At 30.4% G+C, this 20,353-nt stretch overlaps 3 protein-coding genes across 3 annotated transcripts in view; all 3 read left to right on the top strand.

The window, feature by feature from the left end:
- The first annotated feature begins 277 nt into the window (after positions 1 to 277).
- LOC127746472 (F-box/LRR-repeat protein At3g48880-like) lies at positions 278 to 5,694 on the top strand. The gene is made up of 3 exons (XM_052259820.1): positions 278 to 485; positions 2,635 to 3,017; positions 4,963 to 5,694. The coding sequence occupies exons 2-3, from the start codon at positions 2,650 to 2,652 to the stop codon at positions 5,498 to 5,500; spliced, it is 906 nt and encodes a 301-aa protein (XP_052115780.1). The 5' UTR covers positions 278 to 485; positions 2,635 to 2,649; the 3' UTR covers positions 5,501 to 5,694.
- A 3,856-nt stretch (positions 5,695 to 9,550) lies between these two features.
- The window catches only part of LOC110280199 (F-box/LRR-repeat protein At3g48880-like), an 88,530-nt gene continuing 77,727 nt past the window's right edge, over positions 9,551 to 20,353 (top strand). Inside the window, exon 1 of the mRNA XM_021140857.2 lies at positions 9,551 to 9,592. The gene's annotated coding sequence lies outside the window, so the exon portion shown is untranslated. The remainder of the gene's footprint in view (positions 9,593 to 20,353) is intronic.
- On the top strand, positions 10,503 to 15,311 carry LOC107485475 (uncharacterized). The gene is made up of 9 exons (XM_052260654.1): positions 10,503 to 10,658; positions 11,977 to 12,013; positions 12,497 to 12,739; positions 12,986 to 13,242; positions 13,332 to 13,544; positions 13,628 to 13,720; positions 13,808 to 13,909; positions 14,183 to 14,572; positions 15,205 to 15,311. The coding sequence occupies exons 1-9, from the start codon at positions 10,503 to 10,505 to the stop codon at positions 15,292 to 15,294; spliced, it is 1,581 nt and encodes a 526-aa protein (XP_052116614.1). The 3' UTR covers positions 15,295 to 15,311.

Here is a 20,353-nt window from a genome sequence, read left to right as displayed (position 1 = left end):
ATATATATATAAATTTGTGTGACTTAAATGCATTCTATTTAAAAACAAAAATATTAAATACATTTTAAATATTAGTCATCAAATTAGTGTATTAGACACTAAATTAATTAGTCAACACACACATATTATTTTAGTTATTTTAAATGTAAATTTTGTATTTTAATATATATTTGATATGAGTGATTAATTTAGTGATTAATTTTTTTATGTACACTTAATATAGTAAATTTATAAATTATATTCATATAAGTTATTAATCGGTAAATGTATTAGAAAATTCAAAACGTTAGTTATGAATGACTAAAGGTTGTAATTGTAAATTTGTCTATTGACCAATTATTTTTTTGTATAATTTCTAGTTGAACAGTATATTCAATTTTATATAGAATTTTATAAGGTCTTGACTAGCCTGGTTTTCTGTGAATTATATAGAATCTAAATTTCAGTCTTTTGTTCAACACAAATCAAAGAGAGTGATATAAGAGGTACGCTTATTTCTTTTCCTTTTTATATTTCATTTTAGTCTGTTCATAATTGTGTCCTAATCTTGAAAACTCAAGCTTTACAATTTTATCTTTGTCTTTTAACAAATTTGTTTTTCTTGTTTTGTGAAAAAAATTGATTATACATAAATACGGTTAAATCATATTATTCGAAACTTTTTTTTAAGTCAGATGTTTCATCCATTCTTAAATATATGTTTATCTTAAGGTATTATTCATACAAGTCTCTAAATTTAGCCAACTATTAAAAATTTCGCACCCATTCATAAGATAGGATCAAGTTTGGTCGGCTCAAATTGCCATCTCTATTAACATATACCTTAAGAATATTATAAAAAAATATTTTACATTGAAAATGTTCATTATAACATTATTAATAAAAATTGTTAAATTTTTTATTTTAATAAATATAAAATAAATATTAAAAATATAAACATTGTATTTTTTACATAAAATAATATTTTACTATTTCATTATATTATAGAGATAAAAAAAGCTAGAACTTGTTACAATAATTAATAAATAATTATTAAATATTAAATAAGATAAATTTTAATTATTTTTGACTAATTTTTTTTATCAAATATTTTCGTTTACTACATTTGTTTTCTCTCATAAGTTATGACAGGAAAAAGATAATATTACATTATTTAATGACGAAAAACTTTTTTAATTCCTAATAAATGCTGTTTTTCTTTTTCTTTGAATGCATTATATTTAAAAAAATATATAGTATATACACATTAAATATCAGTTAACACATGCGTGCGCGCTCGAACACACACATCTAAATTTCAATATTCTTCAATCTTTCAATTTTTTTAAATCTTTTGTCTAAATTTCAGTCTTCTTCTATTTTTTGTTCTACACAAATTAAAGAGAGTGACATAGGAGGTACATTTATTTCTTTTTCTTGTCATATTTTATTTTAGTCTGTCCATGATTGTATCCTAATCTTGGAGACTCGTGCTCTACAATTTTATCTTTATCTTTTAACAAATTTGTTGTTTTCGTTTCGTGAAAAAATTGATTATACATAAATACGATTAAATTATATTGTTCAAAACTTTTTTTTCAAGTCAAATGTTTTATCCATTTTTAAATATATGTTTATTTTGAATTTTACAAAAATTAAAGAAAGAACAATTGCTTCGGCACCATTTTAAAATTAGAGAGTACATTATCTTCTCATCATATGTATTATTGCATAATAGATCTTAGTTGTAATTTAAGAAAAAGTAATTTATCTCTGATTTCTGAATGATACTAAGTACTTGCCTTAAAAAATTTGTTGAAATGTGTTAAAAGTAGGTCAAAATTATCTTTAATAACAATAATTACTCTTTTTTTATTATTTTAGTTGTATTCTCTTTCATCCATTAATTTTGGAGAATGATTGAAGAAGAAATCATAGTATTGAGAATATTCAATTCCATTGATTTGTGGAGATGAAAAAAATTCTGAAAATGAACACTTATTTAAGAAGAAAAGAAGTGTATAAAGTCTTGGATCAAATACGAACATAAAGAAAATCTTCAGTTTCTCTGGCTTGTTAGGGTCCTCCCCTTCCCTTGGGTTGACCGTAACTATTTAGTTTATACATCTAGTGTGACTAAAAAGGCTTATTACTTCTTATTCCATTTCGTTTTGAAAGTAAGATGCTACTAAAACTTTAGTCTGTATACCCTTGCTTGAATTTAGGCTCTATCCGTTTGAGTTTCGCTTCTCTAGAGAAGATGAGACGCTAAAAATAAAAGTGTTCGCAACGCATATCGAAAGGATACCAATGAAGCCGACCATTAATGACTTGTTGGAACACTTGTGTTTTTAAAAACTGAGTGTCTATCTTTAATTTTGTTACATTTTCAATTCTATGTTTTGATTATGGCCTAGTTCATTAAACGACATAAAAATTGACTGATCTAGGACTAGCAAGATTTAGAAATCTATGTGACATTAAGAATGAAATGTTTTATTATTACAAGAAGAATATTTCATTTATGAAGATGTTGTTAGCATACGCAGTTATATATATAGTTCAATCAATTTAAAATGCTTTATTTCCATATAATTTCTTTTACAATCTCATGCATTTGGCATATATTAATTAAGATTTTAATGGTTCATGCAGGATAAATTTTGAACAATGAAGGAGTGTGTGGAATTCAAGAATACCGATGCTAGAAACATCAATGATGTTCTATACTATGAGCTGTTGGTGAATATTTTTATGGCCTTTAATGTTGTAGAGCTTGCAACAGTATCAAGAGTGTGTAAAACTTGGCGTGAAGTTCGTAGTGACCCTAAACTTTGGCATAAGCTTGACCTTAGTGTACTCTGCTATAAGCCATTTAACGTACCCAGGATGCTAGGATCTTGGAGAGATTCAAGTGAAAGACTGACTAAAATTTTGAGAGGAATCTTAACTCAGAGCGAAGTAGAACACATTCGTTGTTTTGTGTTCAATTATTATACTTACTTAAAGGATGAACATTTGCTCCTTGTTGCTGAAAGGTAACACTTCTTTCAATTAATCTTTGTGCTCAAATTGCATAATTATGTATGCTATATTATATACATAAAGTGTATGTATGTCTAAAGAATTATGATAGGTGACTGGTTTGAGGCTTTGAGCACTTCATTTGTGTGATTTGATAGGTAAAACTATTGAAGTAGAATTTTCTAAGATTTTTTTTTATAAGTAGAGTATCATTCTATATTCAATGTTTGGGTTAAGTTTTAAAATTCTTTCTAACATTTAAATCATTCTATTTAAGTTCCTATAGTTTTAAAATTGTCTCAATGTTGTCCTGTCGTTAATAAGCTGTTAACAAAATTGACGGTTGGACGAAATTGAGACGATTTTAAAATGTTAGGAACTTAAATAGGCAAAAATGTTGAGAATTTTAATGAAATAAATTGCATTATAAATCTAAATTTTTTACTCATGCTTTTAGAATAGCTAATAGATAAACTTTCAGAAAAGAAAAAAAAGACATGATATATATAATAAAGTATAAATTATATTTATTTTGTTTCTAATATACGAAACTTCTTTAATGTTTAATTTAATTGAATTTTATTTTTAACGTTTAAAAAATTTTAACTTTTTTCTTTTATAATATCAAGTTTTTACCACATAATTATTCAATTTATTTTTTAATTTTGTTGTTAGTCAAAATTAAATTTAGTTAGAATGAAAGCAGGGACGGACATTTGGGGGGGCAAGTGGAGGCCTTGACCCCCAGTTTTTTTTTANATGATTTCTAATATCTAAAAAGTAAGTAAAAATATTAAAAAATCTAAAAAAGATATTATTACTAATATTTTTTAATCAAATAAAATTTTTTAGATCCCATAAAATGGATTCTTTTTCTTCCTGTGACGCTCTTTCTTAATTCATTTTGTATTAATTCTCTCTGGTTCAACTGCTACAACTGAAAGATCTTTTTATCTATGAATATTGTGAAGACTCAGAAACAAAATAAAAGATGAGTTTCTTGCTAATTGTCTTTTAACTATATTGAAAAAAATTGCTAAAAAATTTGACACAGATTTTATTATTGATGAATTTTATGATACGAAGAATCGACCACTTCGTTAGTAAAAAGTACACATATATTTTTTGCACTTTAAAATATATTTTCTATCGGCATATTTTTATAATACATCTTATATTATATAATTTTTTATATAATTTTGTAATATTATATATGTTAATGGCCTTTTATAATAATATTTTTTGATCTGTTCCTGAATGAAAGTAATATGATTAAGAATAAAGTTAAATTAAAAAATAAATTTATTTAAAATAAAATAATATAATTAAGAATAATTTATTTAGATATGATTAAAAAATAATTAAATAATTATGTATGTTGAAAAAAATTTAGAAAATTAAGTAGGATATAACTAATTTAGAGCCAATTAATGAAAAAAATAATTTTTATTTTTATTTTTAAAATTTGAAAATTAGGATAATAGGATTTTTTCAACTAATATTCTCTCTAGTGTCTTTAGATATTATTTCTAATAAGATAAAAACATAGAAGGGTATCAGAGGTTTGTTAGATTAAGAAAAGTCAAGTTGTAGAATATAAAGTTGTAGCATCAGGATACAAAAGCTACGGCGGAACTTTTTATTCTTCAGGTTGGTAAATCTAGAATAATAAATTAAAATTTATGTATCTACAAAAGTCTTTCATGTTCAAATTAGTAATAATCTAAAATTAAAGACATAAGAATTAGGAATAAATTAGACACTTTAAATATGTGTTAAATTATTTATTTATAGGATTTGAAAAAAGGATTTAAAAACAAATTGAATAAATTCATACAAGATTTTACGTGAATATAATCATTATTTACCAACTTTCTCATTATTATTATTATTATTATTATTATTATTATTATTATTATTATTAATGTAAAGTTTCTCATGTATTATATTTTTTGGCAGGACTCCAAATCTAAAAATGTTAGTTCTACCTGCCATATGTAATTTTTCAAAAGAAGCAATTGAACATGCAATTAGTTTATGGGTAGGGCTTGAATCCATCACAATTACCCGCATGATCAATCATAAGGATATTTTTCTTGCAATTGGCAAATACTGCAAAGGAATCACCAGTCTGAAATTCACTACTGGCTTCAAAATGGATCATGCTAGAGCCTTGATCGAACACACCCCAAATCTCAAGTTCTTGAACCTTCAATCCATAATAGTAAGCTTTAGAGCATTGTGCTGTGTGCTTGAGAACTTGAAGCATTTGGAGATTTTGAACCTCTGCCATAGTCTCATTATAGACAAGCCTGACACATCAAACCAGGTTGTTTTGTACACTTTTTGCCAATTGCAACATCATCAATGGCCGCTCCTCCACCGTTTGAGAAAGATTCTGACTTGTCAAAGTAATAACGGCTGTGCCATATGCAAGAATAGGATGGCGGGTCATAACTATCTGATCAAGAAGGCATTACATGAAGCCTTTGAATAAATTATATGATCATGAATGAAGAAGCTTCAAATAAATGTGGTTGTTTAAACATACACAATTTGAATTACTTTCATGGAAGTAGCTATTATGAATTACTGTTATTCTTGTTTTGGCATAAAAATATGAGTATCTATGTTGGATAATTTATATTCCTATATGCAAAATTAGTTGTTATCTTCGGGAAAATGAAATAATCTTGCTAATATGTAAGAATGGCAATGGAAAAACGTGAGCACATATTTCAATACCATACATGTTCTGAATTTTAACTATCTATTTCATTACTATTCCTTCTATTATTTGTAAATATTTTATTTATTGTCTCAAATCTATATTCGTCACGAGTACTTTATAAATCTATATATATATATAATCGTATTTATACTCATACTTATACTCGTTCAATCTTAACCGGCGTGATACATTTTGTCTTTGTTTTTATGACATCTCTCCTATATATGGTCTTACTTAAAATATAATCTCTGTCCTAAAAAAAATAAAGTGCTAAAATGATCATGTAAGTTACAATATAATAATTAAAATCATCAAACTAAATTACAAATTCTATTTAATCAATCTTAAAAAAAATTTAAATTCATCAAATCGAATTTATCAAATTCAATAGTCTGTTTCATCAAAATTTAAGTTTCGGAGGTGTGAGACGACCACTACTAAAATCCACTCCATACCAAAACAACTATCATAAGGTCTTACTCATATTTATCCCTAAATTTAGCCAACTATTGAAATATTATAAGAAATTATTGAAATAGCAACTGATTTTAGCGACCAACAAAATCAATTGCTAATAGTGACCAATTGTTTTTTTATACAAAAAAAAATGTTGGTCGCTAATTTCTAATTTAGCAATTGATTTAAAGACCACCACCAAAATAATTTTAGTTAGTCACTAAATTAGGAATTAGTGAACGAATTTAGTGACCAATATTTTTTGGTAATAAAAAATTATATCAGTCGCAAAATCAATCGCTAATTTTATCATTAGCAACTGATTTAGAGACTAACATAAAAAATAGCTGAAAATTTGTTAGTTGCTAAATTGGTCGGTCTCTAAATCCGTTTCTAATAATAAAATTAATGACCAATTCAACGAATAAATAAAAACTAAGGTGATAAAGCAGTTGATCGTAAAAAACGGTCGCTAATTTTAACATTAGTGGCTGATTTAGTGACCAACATCAAAATAGGCTAAAAATTGTTGGTCATTAAATCGGTTACTAAAGAGTTGGTTTCTAAATCCGTCGTTGATGATAAAATTAATTACTAATTCAACGACTAATTAAAATATAAGAGGATAAAGTGGTTGGTCGCTAAAATCGGTTGCTAATTTTATCACCAGTGACCGATTTAGCAACCAACATAAAAGATATGCTGAAAAATTATTGGTCTCTAAATCGGTTGCTAATCCATTAGCGACCTACACTACAAGAAAAACGTTGAGTCTCATCAGATTTACCGTTGGTTTTACCATCGTCCCAGGGTTGACGACATAAACGGCGCCGGAAACTCGTTACTGACGGATTTTTTTCCATCCGACGCTAAGTACTAGTAGATTTTCTATCGATGTTTTCAATAGATTTGTCGAGACTGAGTTGACGATTACTGTCGGATTAATCCGATGGTAAGTTTGGTGCCATTTGAAGTGAAATAGCATCAAAGCTACCGTCGAATTAATCCGACGGTATTATTTTTTAATTTTTTTTAATTTTTTGGGCAATAATAAACTACAATTAGTAGTCAAATTAAGTTAACAAAATTATTAGTAAAAATATAAAATTAACAAAAATCAACAAATTATTTTGTTAAAAATAAATGGTCTGAAATACAAAGTAATGCCACAAAAGTAGAGTACAATGAAATAGACAAAGAAAAAAAATAAAACCCCAACCTGTATAAATCCTGTAATCGTCATCGTCGCCGTCATGGTCCCCCTATTGAAGCAGCAGAGAAGGTGCTGACGTGGGTGCCCCACCAGCAGCGTTGCCGCATCTGCTATCGCAACTAATCGAGCTACTCCAGTTTCTCTGTTAGGACCAAGTTGATGGCAACGGCTCTTCCACGCATGCAAGAGGGTCATTGTACCTCTGCTCAGATTGCTTCATTTGCTGGTGAAGCTCCTGTATCAGCTTCTACACCTCATCCCTAAAGTCAACAACCTCCTAGGGATCGGCAAGGCTGGTGGCAGAGACAGAGGTAGAGAAAGCCACCAACGCGGAGGAGCGGAGGCAATTGGCGAAAAACGAGCCCAACCCGAATCGACAATTATTGTGGGGCTCAGAGGTGGTCTCGCGCCAAATCTGGTTAGGATCTACCATTGACATTTCAGAGCCGGCTTTGTCGTTCCCACCAGGAGGCTAAGATTGCTGGGTCGCGGCCTCCAACCTCTGCGTCTAATCATTATGTGTGTCAAAGCACAAAGCTTACAAATGAGTAACAATAAGATAAAAAAATACCCAATAATAGAGCTGGATTTCGAAGAAAATTTCTCCCTCTGCAAACCTTCAATCAAACTCTCTACCGTTCAGAATGAAGAACAAGATGAGATAAAGCTACAATTCGATTTTCAGACCGATCTAACGGTGAGCAAATGAGAAACTATTGTTTAAAATCTGTTACACTGCACAAAAACAGGAATTCTGTTTTCTTCTCTTCTCTCTCACTTTGTGGTAGGGATGGCAAAACTCTCCGAAGTGCGGGAATTACCTCAAATGGGGACCCAAAGATGGAGAATTTTTTCTGCGAAGATGGGGCCAAAATTCCTTCGAGGCACACGTGGAGACTCGAGCAGGGATCCTGCCCCATCTCCACTTATCTTCGAATGATTAAATTTACTTAAATACCCTTTATAATTTATTTCTAATATAAATATTTTAGTTATTTCACATACCATATATATATATATATATTGAAAAACCTAACCCTAATTTCAAAAGTGTCTTCCCTTCTCTCCATAACACTACATCGTCCCACTCTCCAATCACCCCAGAAGGCCAAAACTCGCAAATTTCAATTTCACATAGCGTCACAACCATATCCTTCACCACTCCTGCTCAGTGCTCATCGTATCGTTACCCCCTCACCACCTCATTATCTATGATCGCAACGTCCTTTCCGTTTTCACCGCTACGTGACTGTGTTTTTGTATGTTGTAATAATGTTTTTTTATTTTTTATTAGAACTTTCATATAAATAATCAATATAGGAGGATGGAAAATGGGTCCCTACTGAAAATGAAAATTCGCAAAAAATGAAGATGGAGGACAATATTCTCCCATGGTGGAATTGGGGCAGGGACGGGGAGCAAATCTAGAGCCGGAGACGGGGAGCGGAAAAGTATTCCCCGCCTCCATCTTGCCCCGTTGCCATCTCTACTTTGTGGCTGCTCTCTTTCACTCTCAAATTCCCCAAAAACTCTTATTAGGATAGTAACACAAGAGTATAAGAAAATACTAAAAAAAATAAATTTAGATTTCACAAAAGAGAGAAAAATCCAACAAATTAAACACTAATTATTTTATTTCTTTTGTTTTCTCTCATTAGTTGTGACTGGAAAAAGATAATGCTACATTATTTAATGATGAAAACAAATTAAATTAGTTTGTTAATTCTAATAAATGCTGTTTTTGTTTTTCGTTGAATGAATTATATTTAAAAACAAAAATGGTATATGCACATTTAATATTAGTCACCAAATTAGCCTTTATATATATTATTTTATTTATTTTAAATATATTTTTTATATTTTAATATATATTTTTTACGGATAATATTTTTTACGGATAATTGATTTAATGATTAATTTTTTATGTGTACCTAATATAATTAATTTATTAATTGGTATGTATTAAAACATTTAAAACGATAGTTATGAATGACTAAAGGTTGTAATTGTAAATTTTTCGGTTGACCAATTATTTTTTTTTGTTTTCGTACAATTTTTAGTTGAACAGAATATTCAATTTTATAGAATTTTATAATGTCTTGACTGGTTCTCTATAAATTATTTAGAGTTTAAATTTCAGTTTTCTTCTGTCTTTTGTTCACTACAAATCAAAGAGAGTGACATAGGAGGTACGATTAATTACTTCTTTTTCTCGTTATATTTATTTTAGTTTGTCCATGATTATATCCCTAACCTTGGAGACTCGAGCTTTACAATTTTATCTATATCTTTTAAAAAATTTACTTTTTTGTTTCATGAAGAAATTGATTATACATAAATACTGTTAAATCATATTGTTCGAAACTTTTTTTCAAATCAAATGTTTCATCCATTTTTGAATATATGTTTATATATGTTTATTTTGAATTTTACACTAATTAAAAAAAAGACAATTGTTTCGCCATCATTTCAAAATTTGAGGGTACTTTATCTTCTCATCATATATATTGTTGCATATTAGATCTATTTTGCACATTTTTTAATGGTTTTTCTTTTTTATTTTTTTCAAAAGCTCAAAAGTAAAAATAAGAGATACATGAATAGTTATATATATAACACGTCTCTTTACGTACGAGTATCTTTTTGAATTTGTGTGATTTTTTTAAAATTTCTTACCTTTTTTAGATTTATGTGAATTTTTTCTAAATTTATTTTATAAATTTTTTATTTATCTTATACTAATTTTTTTTTTGGATTTGAAAAAAATGAACTCTAAAACTTTCAATCATAGAAGTTAGGATATTATGTGATAAACACTACAAGATTTATATTTAATTGAGGGAGTTTTTTAGTAGAGGTTTTTAAAAACCTCCAAAATACACTTTATTTATGGCAATTTATAAAACCTCCCCTAATAGCTAATTTATAAAATTTAAACTATAACCCCAAAGAAAACCCCTCTTTTATGTGAGTTTTCAAAACTCATCGAAGTAGAGAGAAGAGAAGACAGAAGAGAATGGCTATGGACAAAACCCTAAGTTCTCCACCGATGTAGCTATCGTTGCAGTCGTCGGTCCGCCGCCATTATAGTCGCTGGTTATGCCGCCGTTGCCGCCTAAGTTGTTGCAGGAAGCTCATAAATCGAACCACCTCCTCTATCAACATTATGGTTTCAGATCTGGTGGCTCTGTAGCTATGATTGCCGTTGCAGTTTCTGCCGCCATTGCCATTGCAATTTTCGCCATCGTTGCTGCTGTAGTTTCTGCGGTCGAAAACTTCTGAATCGAGCCATTGTTTCAAATCTATTTTCTCCTTCGAGTTGTCGCTGGTATTCTTCTTCTCCATATTTGACTTGTCTCTATTTCTCTGCTTCTTTGAGGTTCCAAATAAGCAACCAGCTTAGGTAATTATTCAAATGTGTTAAATCGGTGCTTAATACCGTACTTATTTCGACATTGAACCAATTGCCATTTGGTTATTATGTTAATTGGACTCATGATTATGGAATTTTACCATTGTGCGACGTCCTGCAAATTGCAATGGAATTCAAAATGGAAATGGCTTGTCTGAATATGCTTGCATGCTTTTACTTGTTCATTTTTGCCACAGTTTCATGTTTTATCGAGATATTCTGCATTTCTTTGTACATTTTGATATGCTTTTACCGATTTTGCATTTCTTTGTTCAAATTGTTGAATAAATTGGTGAATTGCTGGGCTCATGATGGAAATTATCCACATAAGGATTCCAATCACTTAATAATGAATATAAATATTATAGACAACTCTATTTGATAAGACTCTGTTGCCTACATTTCTTAGAATGAACGTGAACTTTTGTTCCTTGTGTGAAGGAAGTGAATAAGAATTTCTCATCTCAAAGTTACATTTTTATTATTCAATTTAGTCTCTGTGTAATTTGTGGAAAAGATTAAACTGAAGCATACATGTAATTTCAATAATTTTTTTGCTTCTTCTGATAATTTCATAATGATATGTGGCCTATGATTTTCATTACATTCTGTTCTTCAAATTTGTTATATAAACATTAAATTTAGAGGTTTCAAAATCTTTCCCCTTGTTAGATTCTAAATGTTCTCACTAGTAATTGAAACTTGTATTTGTTGTTTCTTATTGTTTTTTATTTTTACTGTTAACTACTAAATTCATAATGCTAACTTCAAATTAAACTCTACTTTGATCTGGAAACTATAGTTGCTTGCAATGCTAAATACTACAATCTATTAAATTTCTTTTTTATGCTTTTCATAACTCAAAGGCAGTGCTTCCCCTTGCTCTATATGCTTTCTCTCTTATCTCTTTTAATTAAGTTTGTTTTTCTTCTTTTCCCTACCTAAGCTTCCTTCTCTTCTATTTTCATCTCATCTGCACACTCAATTAAACATTTTCAGCTTTAATTTGGTAGGATCTTTGGACACAAAGATAATGCTACTGGTTCAAGTTCACTTCTTGTGTTGGAAAGCCACCAATCCGTTAAATCTGAATGTTGCATCATCTTTAAAATGTAGTAATATATAGTCTTTTGAGAGGTTAAGTCTCCAAAATTGTTGCAGCATGGAGTGTTATCTATGTCCATAATACGCATTCCCGGTAATAGCTGAAATTTTCCTTTCTTAATTGGTAATCATGCAGTGATTAAACTTTTATGCATTAATGCTGCTGGCCTGGTCTGTATCATCATCTATTATAGAAAAGTGAACAACTGAAAAAATATTAATATATTCTTGCTAGGACATGTTAATTTGTACATCTACAACATGATTTAAACTAAAATCAGTTTCAGTTTCATTTCCACCATAATAAAGTAATAATCTATGTTGTAATACCTAAGTAATCTTTCTGCTACATGATCCTTTATTTTTAGCTTTAATTTGGATCAGAATAGAATAGAGTTGTTCCCTCTTTATTAATTATTCTCTTTCATTTCTTTATGAAAATTTGTACAAAATTTTACCAAAGGTAACATTTTAAGCTTTTTATTTATTATGTACTTGACAGTTTTATATTTAATTATTAGTATAATGTCTAATTATCTTTTGTGTGCTTAACAATTTTGTGTTTGTTGATATGCAGTCATGCCAAGGGGCAAATGCATAAAAAATCCATTGAAATTTGTAGATGAGAGGAAAACCAACAATGCTTCGCGTTCACTTCAACCTCCAGCACCAGTAGCATATGAAGATACCACTAGTGTAGAGGCTAGTGAGGCTCCTTCTCAAGCCCCTTTTCAAGCCGCTGCAAATTCCATTTCATCTGATGGAGCCACGCGTTGTTCTAACTCAAAGTCTTCATCTTCTTGGAATGTGGAGATAATTGGTATTAATTTATATTGCATAATTAATTAATATGATTAAAGTATAGTTTAAATCATTTATGCTATTAGATTGAATATGTCCTGATCCATAATCTTTTATGCTAGCTTAAAAAATTGTAACTCCTAATATTTTATATTTGATTTTTGAGAATAATTGTAACAATGAAGTTTAAAAAATGGATAAACAGTTAATATACATGCATTATTTATGAATGCTTTCAATAATGAAGTTTTTTATTTTCCTTAAGACTCTACAAATATGAAGAAGAAGACTAAGATCAAAGTCAAGGATGTTTGCAACTTACCTAGAGGAGACCGTGTAATTGTAGAGGTTGATGAAGAGGGTGCGACATATGGTGAAGCACAAGGTTTACTTGCTGGTTATTGTGGTATATTAGCAACTAATGCACGTATCTTTCCAATTAGCTTTGAAAAGTGGTCAGGACAAGAAAATGGTGGCATGCCTAAGTCTTTCAAGGATGAGTGCTTTGATACAATGATAAAGGTAAATTTTATTTTATTTGAAACTTCTATTAGTTCAAGTAATTATTATTTATTTATTTATTTATTTATTTATTTATTTTTTGTTTGAAGCCCCACTTCTATTTTACAAGCACAGAAAAGATTGCCTATAGGTATTGCATTCAAAGTATTGCAAAAAAGTGGGCAATATATAGACAAAGATTGTGGAATGAGTTCTATGATCCAACCATGAGAAGAGAAGCATTGGTGAACAATGTGCCTGATGATGTTCCAAGAGATCAATGGACTTGTTTTGTCAATTATCGACTAAAACCGTCTACAGTTGTAAGACACTAAACAATTCATTTAGTTATTGCTGTAGGTTAATTAAAAAAAATATTAATTGAAGTTATTATATTTATTTTTAGGAGCTTTGCATGAAAAATAAGGAAAATCAAAGCAAGCAAACCATTCCTCACACTTGTGGATCTAAATCCAACTCTCGGAGGCGACAAGAGATGGTATATATATACACACACTTGGTACATGTGTGATTTTACTTGCATTATATATGTTAATTGTTTAACTCTTTATTCCTTCTCTTTTAGTACTTGGAAACGGGAAAGAAGCCTAGTAGAGGAATGATGTACATTGAAACACATAAGAGAAAGGATGGTTCTTTTGTAAATAACGAGGCATTAACTATAGTGGTAAGTATTTTGTAAACCTTTACTATCTTATCTTATTTTATTTGTAAGTGATCATGTGAAAATGGGATTTGAGTGTGGTTGCTTGTGGATTGAAATATATAATGATTATAGGAAAGTGGTTCATTTCACTTTCATGCACTTTTCACTTTAAATTTTTGGTTGTGATAATGGTCTAGGAAGTAAGAACACTAGAATAATCATAATCTGCAATGCCATTGGTTACATGTGTTGCTTCTTTTAAATTGAATAGTTTCTATTTATTCTTTTAAATAGGAACAAATTGAGCTGAATATGACACAGTCAAATACACAATTTGAGGTGTCCCCTAATGATGCTGTTGGTAAAGTTTTGGGGCCTGAACACTCTGGGAGAGTTCATTGCATGGGCATGGGAGCAGCGCCTACAAATACCTTTAAGAATGTGAGAAGTCGGCTTAATGGGATGACCATCTCCACTAATTCAGCTGGATCTTCTTCGCTTACTACTTCTGCAATTTTACAGGAAAAGATCAATAATTTGGAGTCCGACTTACATAATTCACAGCAAAAGGTCATTAGTCTAGAGTCTAAGTTGCAGCAATCATTTGATATGATGAAAGCATATCTAATGATGAAGGAAGGAGGAATTCCCGAAGCACTTGTTGGCTTTTTTTCTGCCCGCGAGGTAACTTTATAATAAATTCATTTGTTAGGAATATAAGTTTAGATGGAATAATAATTAATAATGGAGTCTAATTATTGAAATTGAACATGTTCATATCATCAATTCTTATTAAATAAACCTAATACACTAAAAGTAAAAGGCTCAAATGATAACAATTGGTGTGTTTAATAGTTATAAAAAAGCTAGTGTTATGTTAAAATTGTTACACTATTTTACCAACTTGTTTCAATATCAGTGGTAACCCACGACTCTAGATGCCAAAAATTAGGCTGAGAATAGTTAAGAACATGGACATCACAGTATTCTTGCATTCTTTTAGTGGTTGTTGTCCATTAAACATGAGAAACTGCTCTACTGCTGTGTTTTGCATTAGGAAAATACTTAATTATATCAATTTGGTCATAAATTAGTGCAAGTTGCCTCCGATCCTGTTTTAGGATAATGATATCATTTTGTAGTAAGCAACCAAGCATATCCGCATGTTTCTGCCTCTTCAACTATACAGCTGCAATTTTCTGTTTTCTTATACTAGGTTTAGATGCTCTTTAAAATTGAGTTGTAAGGCTTATATCGAATTATCTTGATGCTTAACTTTACTGAAATTACTAATAACATCTTATGTTTACATATAGGCTAATGATGCTGAAAGTGAGCCCACTACTCCCTTTGATGCTAGGAGATCAGCTGGTGATAGTAACGGACATCCGAGGACAAATATTTGAGATTTTTATGTAATTAGATGACATTGAAATATTGAAATTATTTTATTTTACTTTTTAAAGAAAAACAGTAATAGTTATGTAAAACAATACTATATGCAATTATGTTTAAAACTATTGACTTTGAGAATTTTTTTATATAGAGAGTTATGTCTTATATTGAGGAATTGTGTTATAAAAGATTTAGTTTTTAAATTTTGATATTATAAAATAAATTTCTAATTTGAGAGTATATAAATGGGATGAGATTAATGAATGATTTGAAATTAAAAATAAATAATTAATTACAGGATTTGTGGAGGTTTGAAAACCTCACAAAATAGTTAATTTGTGTCAAATTGAAAAATCAATTTGTGGGGGTTTTAAACTGCCACAAAAGTGATTTAAAACCCCCACAAAAGTTAAATATAAAACCTCCACTAAACACACACAAAACCCCCACTGAATAAATTGTGGAGGTTGTTAAAAACCCCCACAAAAGACCTCGTGGCACCTCAAATTTTGGGGGTTTTGGAAACCCCCACAAACTATTTGGTGGGGGTTATAAACCTCCACAAATAAGAAAAAAAACCTCCACAAATAAACAAAAACCTTGTAGTGAAACCACTTCTTTTTAAGTTTAAATTATTAGAGAAAGACATATAAATAATTATATATGCAATATTTAATACATCAAATAATCATATACATGTAATCAATCCAACACAAAGTTAAAGTTTTGATAAAAATAAACTTTTGAAACAAACATTAAATATACTTTATAGGATTTCGCAAGTATTTTTCGAGTTCTAAAGTTATATACGAAAGAAAATGTTATGATAAATTAATTAAAGTTTAATTTAAAATAATTAATCTCGTTAGGTGAACAATGAGAGATGCGAATAACGTGAACAACAGACTATGTATTTCAAGTTTACTAACCATTCAAAACAAGGATTATATCCAATTACTTCAAAAATTGAGTTTTAAAATTAAAATTAACTTTTTTTTTAACCTATTATTTAGGTTGTTCAAAAAAAGTGTTATTCTTCCTATATCTTCTCTATTTGAAAATATATTATGATACACGAACATTAACACGTACATGGGACACGACATGACACTGGACACGCCGACACGCGAATTTTAAAATCTTATAAGACACGGAGACATACATACATATAAAATATAAAATATTTTTTAAATAAATCGTCATGATATTTTAATATTTTATTGATATTAAATCATAAATTAATTTTTTAATTATTTTTAATGTCTTATTTCAATTATATAAAATATTTAAAATATTTTTTATTTTAATAAATAATAATATATACTATTTCTAAATTTATTTTAAGAATACATGTTAAGAATAAGATTGAACATGTTGATACGTGATGGTATTTAGGCGTGTCCAAGTGTGTCTAATTTTTTTTATTTTTTATAAAGACACGGTTTGGACACATCAGACACGCGTATCAGACAAGTGTTGATGAATGTCGTGTCCAAATTATGTCCGACACATGGATACGTTAACTTAGTGAAGTATTTGTGCTTCATAGATAATATATAAGAAAAAATAACTTACCTCTGATTTCTGAATGATACTAAGTATTTGCCTTAAAAAAAATTGTTGAAATATGTTAAAAGGTAGATCAAAATGATCTTAATAACAATAATTATTCTTTTTAATTATTTTAGTTGTATTTTCTTTCATCCATTAATTTTGAGGTATGATTGAAGAAGAAATTAATATTCAATTCCATTAATTTGAGCATAAAAAAATTTTAAAAAGTTGAACACTTTTGAGAAGAAAAGAAGTGCATAATACAAAGTCTTGGGTCAAATATGATCATAGAGAAAATCTTTAATTTCTCTGGCTTTGTTAATTCGTGTTTTTAAAATTTGGGTATCTACACGACATAAAAATTAACTGATTTATGACTAGTAAGATTCAAAAATTTATGTGACATTAAGAATGAAACGTTTTATTATTACGAAAAGAATATTTCATTTATGAAGATATTCTTATCATACGCAGTTATATATTAAGTTCAATCATCAATTTGAAATGCTTTATTTCCATATAATTTCTTTTACAATCTCATGCATTTGACATACATTAATTAAGGTCTTAATGATTCATGCAGGAAAACTTTTGAACAATGAAGAAAAAGTTTGTGAAATCCAATACAACACCGATGCTAGAAACATCAATAATGTTCTATACTACAAGTTGTTGGTGATTATTTTCATGGCCTTTAATGTTGTGGAGCTTTCAACAGTATCAAGAATATGTAAAACTTGACATGAAGCTCGTAGTGACTGTAAACTTTGGCATAAGTTCAACTTTAGTGTACTATACTGTAAGCCTTTTAACCTACCCAACATTCTAAGATCTTAGAACCATGAAGATTCAAGTGAAAGAATGACAATTAAAAGTAGGACATATTCTCTATTTTGTGTTCAATTTCTATGCTTACATAAAAGACGAACAGTTGCTCTTTGTTGCCGAAAGATAACACTACTTTCAATTGTTTGTGCTCAAATTATATAATTATGCTATATTATATTTATATACATAAAGTGTATGTATGTCTAAAAATTATGATAGGTGACTGGTTTTAAACACTTTGTTTGTGTGGTTTGATAGGCATAATACTATTCAAGTAGAATTTTTTTAAGATATTTTTTTATTTATATTAATAGGAGATGAGACTAATTTTTTTTTTTGGACAGTAATAATATAAGATTTAGTTTTTCAACTAATATTCTCTCTAGTGTCTTTAGATATTATTTCTAGTAAGATAAAAATATAGAAGGGTGTGAAAGTATATAGATTAAGATAACTTCAAGTTGAGTTGTAGAACATCAGGATATGAAGTTGCGGTAGAATTTTTTATTCTCCAAGTTAGTAGATCTAGGATAATAAGGTATATCTGTAAAAGATTTTGACACTCAACTCAGTAATAATTTAAGACTAAGAGATATAATTAAGAATTAGGAATAGATTATATACTTTAAACGTGTTAAATCATTTATTTATAGTGTTTGAAAGAGAAATTTAAAAAGATTCAAAAAAATTCATACAAAAATCTATGTGAATATAATCATTATTTACTAATTTTCTCATTTTAAAGGATTTAAATTATTTATTATTATTATTATTATTATTGAGGTAAAGTTTCTTATGTATTATATTTTTGTGCAGGACTTCAAATCTGAAAAGGTTAGTTTGACCTGCCTTATGCAACCTATCAAAAGAAGCAATTGAACATGCAATTAATTTATAGGGAGGGCTTGAATCCATCACAATTACCTGCATGATGACCAATCATGATGAGATTTTTCCAGCAATTGGCAAATACTGCAAAGGAATCACCGAATTGAAAATCACTAGCTGCTTCGAAATGAATCATGCTAGAGTCTTGATCAAACACACTCCAAATCTCAAATTCTTGAGCATTCAATCCATAATAGTGAACTTTAGAGCATTGTGCTGTGTGCTTGAGAACTTGAAGCATTTGAAGATTGTTAACCTCTACCATAGTCTCATGATGGACAAGCCTGACCCATCAACCCAACTTGCTTTGTACACTTTTCGCCAATTGCAAAATCAATGGCCGATCCATTGTTTGAGAAAGGTTCTCTTTTGTCTAAGTAAAAGATGTGTCATATGCAAGAATAAATTTAAGACAAGCACCCTTATTTCAATCACAACTTAACTATGCTGACAAAACTCATAAAACTCTGATTTTGTAGCGGCGGCGTCAAATCTGACCATCCTTGCAGCAGTCACAGCCTCTAAGCACAGCACGCAAGAATCATAGCTCAACCCTAAGCCATTAACGTCACATAAAACTCAATAATCTATAATAGAACAACAACAAAGATGGGTTTTCAGAGCAAAAAGACTTATTGTACCATGAAAAAACCAAGAACAGAGTAACCGCAGCCCCAACGGCTAACCCCGACGACGCTTCCTGGCAACCAAAGGCGCGACCACCACCACGGCAGCACCTCCAAGGGCGGCGGCCATTGCAGCAAAAACAGAGATGGATCTAACGGCAATGGAGCTCCACGGCGAGTCAGTAGCGACGATAACTCCTCCCTCACCCTTGCATCGCGTCTCTCACTCTCTTTGTTTCGTGCAATGGTGGCAGCTTCGAGCTTGATGGCGGCGCACGATTACGGTGATGCAACGGCCACGTCGAGCTGGACGCGAACGGTCTCCCTCAAGCGGTGGTGATTGGATGCGAACGGCCTCCCTCTCTCTGCGGACTCTCTCTCTCTCTCTCTCTCTCTCTCATCGTGTCTTGATGGCCCTCTCTCCGTGATTCTGCTTTAGATGGCAGCTCAAGAATCTAAGTGTGGGAAGGTTGACAAACCCCATTTTGAGGATTTATCTTGTGCTAATTTCAAAGGGTTTATCAATGATTTCACACATTTTCTGCATGAAAATACAAGAACTTGCATTCCCTTCCTAGTTTTGCCTCATGAAGGAAAACATGCTTATTTTGCACTAAAATAGATACATTTCTAATCTCTCCTTGATGCCATTCGATGCCGTGACTTGTGCGCTAAGTGGTTTCAGGACATAGAGTAGGAATGGACAGGAAAAGATAAGGAAGAAGGGTGCAAAGGAAGGAAGCATGAGAATTGAGCATTGGAGATTTCCGCATGGGCGCGTGCGCGCACCTGACGCGCCCGCGCAGATGAGAGCAACGTGAAGCCGAGACTAAGAGCCAAGCCACGAGCCGGCTGGAGTAGCGGCTGAGCAAGGATCCTCATGGACGCGCACGCGTACGTCCCGCCTCCGCGCACACTCCAGAACCGCATCCATGGCGCGCACGCGTACCTTGCGCGTACGCGCCGATGCTCGAAAATGATTTTTTAAAAGTCACGTGACTTAGGCGTGGAGTTGGTTGGAGGTCCCAACTTTTGAGAAGTGCTTTGGCGGGAAAAGACTTAAGAGGACCAAGGGGGCAAGGGTTGAAGAGACTTAGTTCATTTTTTGGTTTTTGAGATATTTTGGGGAGTTAGTTACATTTTGTAGAGAGAGAAACTCCAACTTCTCTCTAGG

Source organism: Arachis duranensis, chromosome 4, assembly GCF_000817695.3.
Source record: "Arachis duranensis cultivar V14167 chromosome 4, aradu.V14167.gnm2.J7QH, whole genome shotgun sequence".
Lineage (NCBI taxonomy): Eukaryota > Viridiplantae > Streptophyta > Magnoliopsida > Fabales > Fabaceae > Arachis > Arachis duranensis.
Note: the sequence above shows the minus strand (reverse complement) of the source record. Positions and strands in the feature narration are given on the sequence as shown.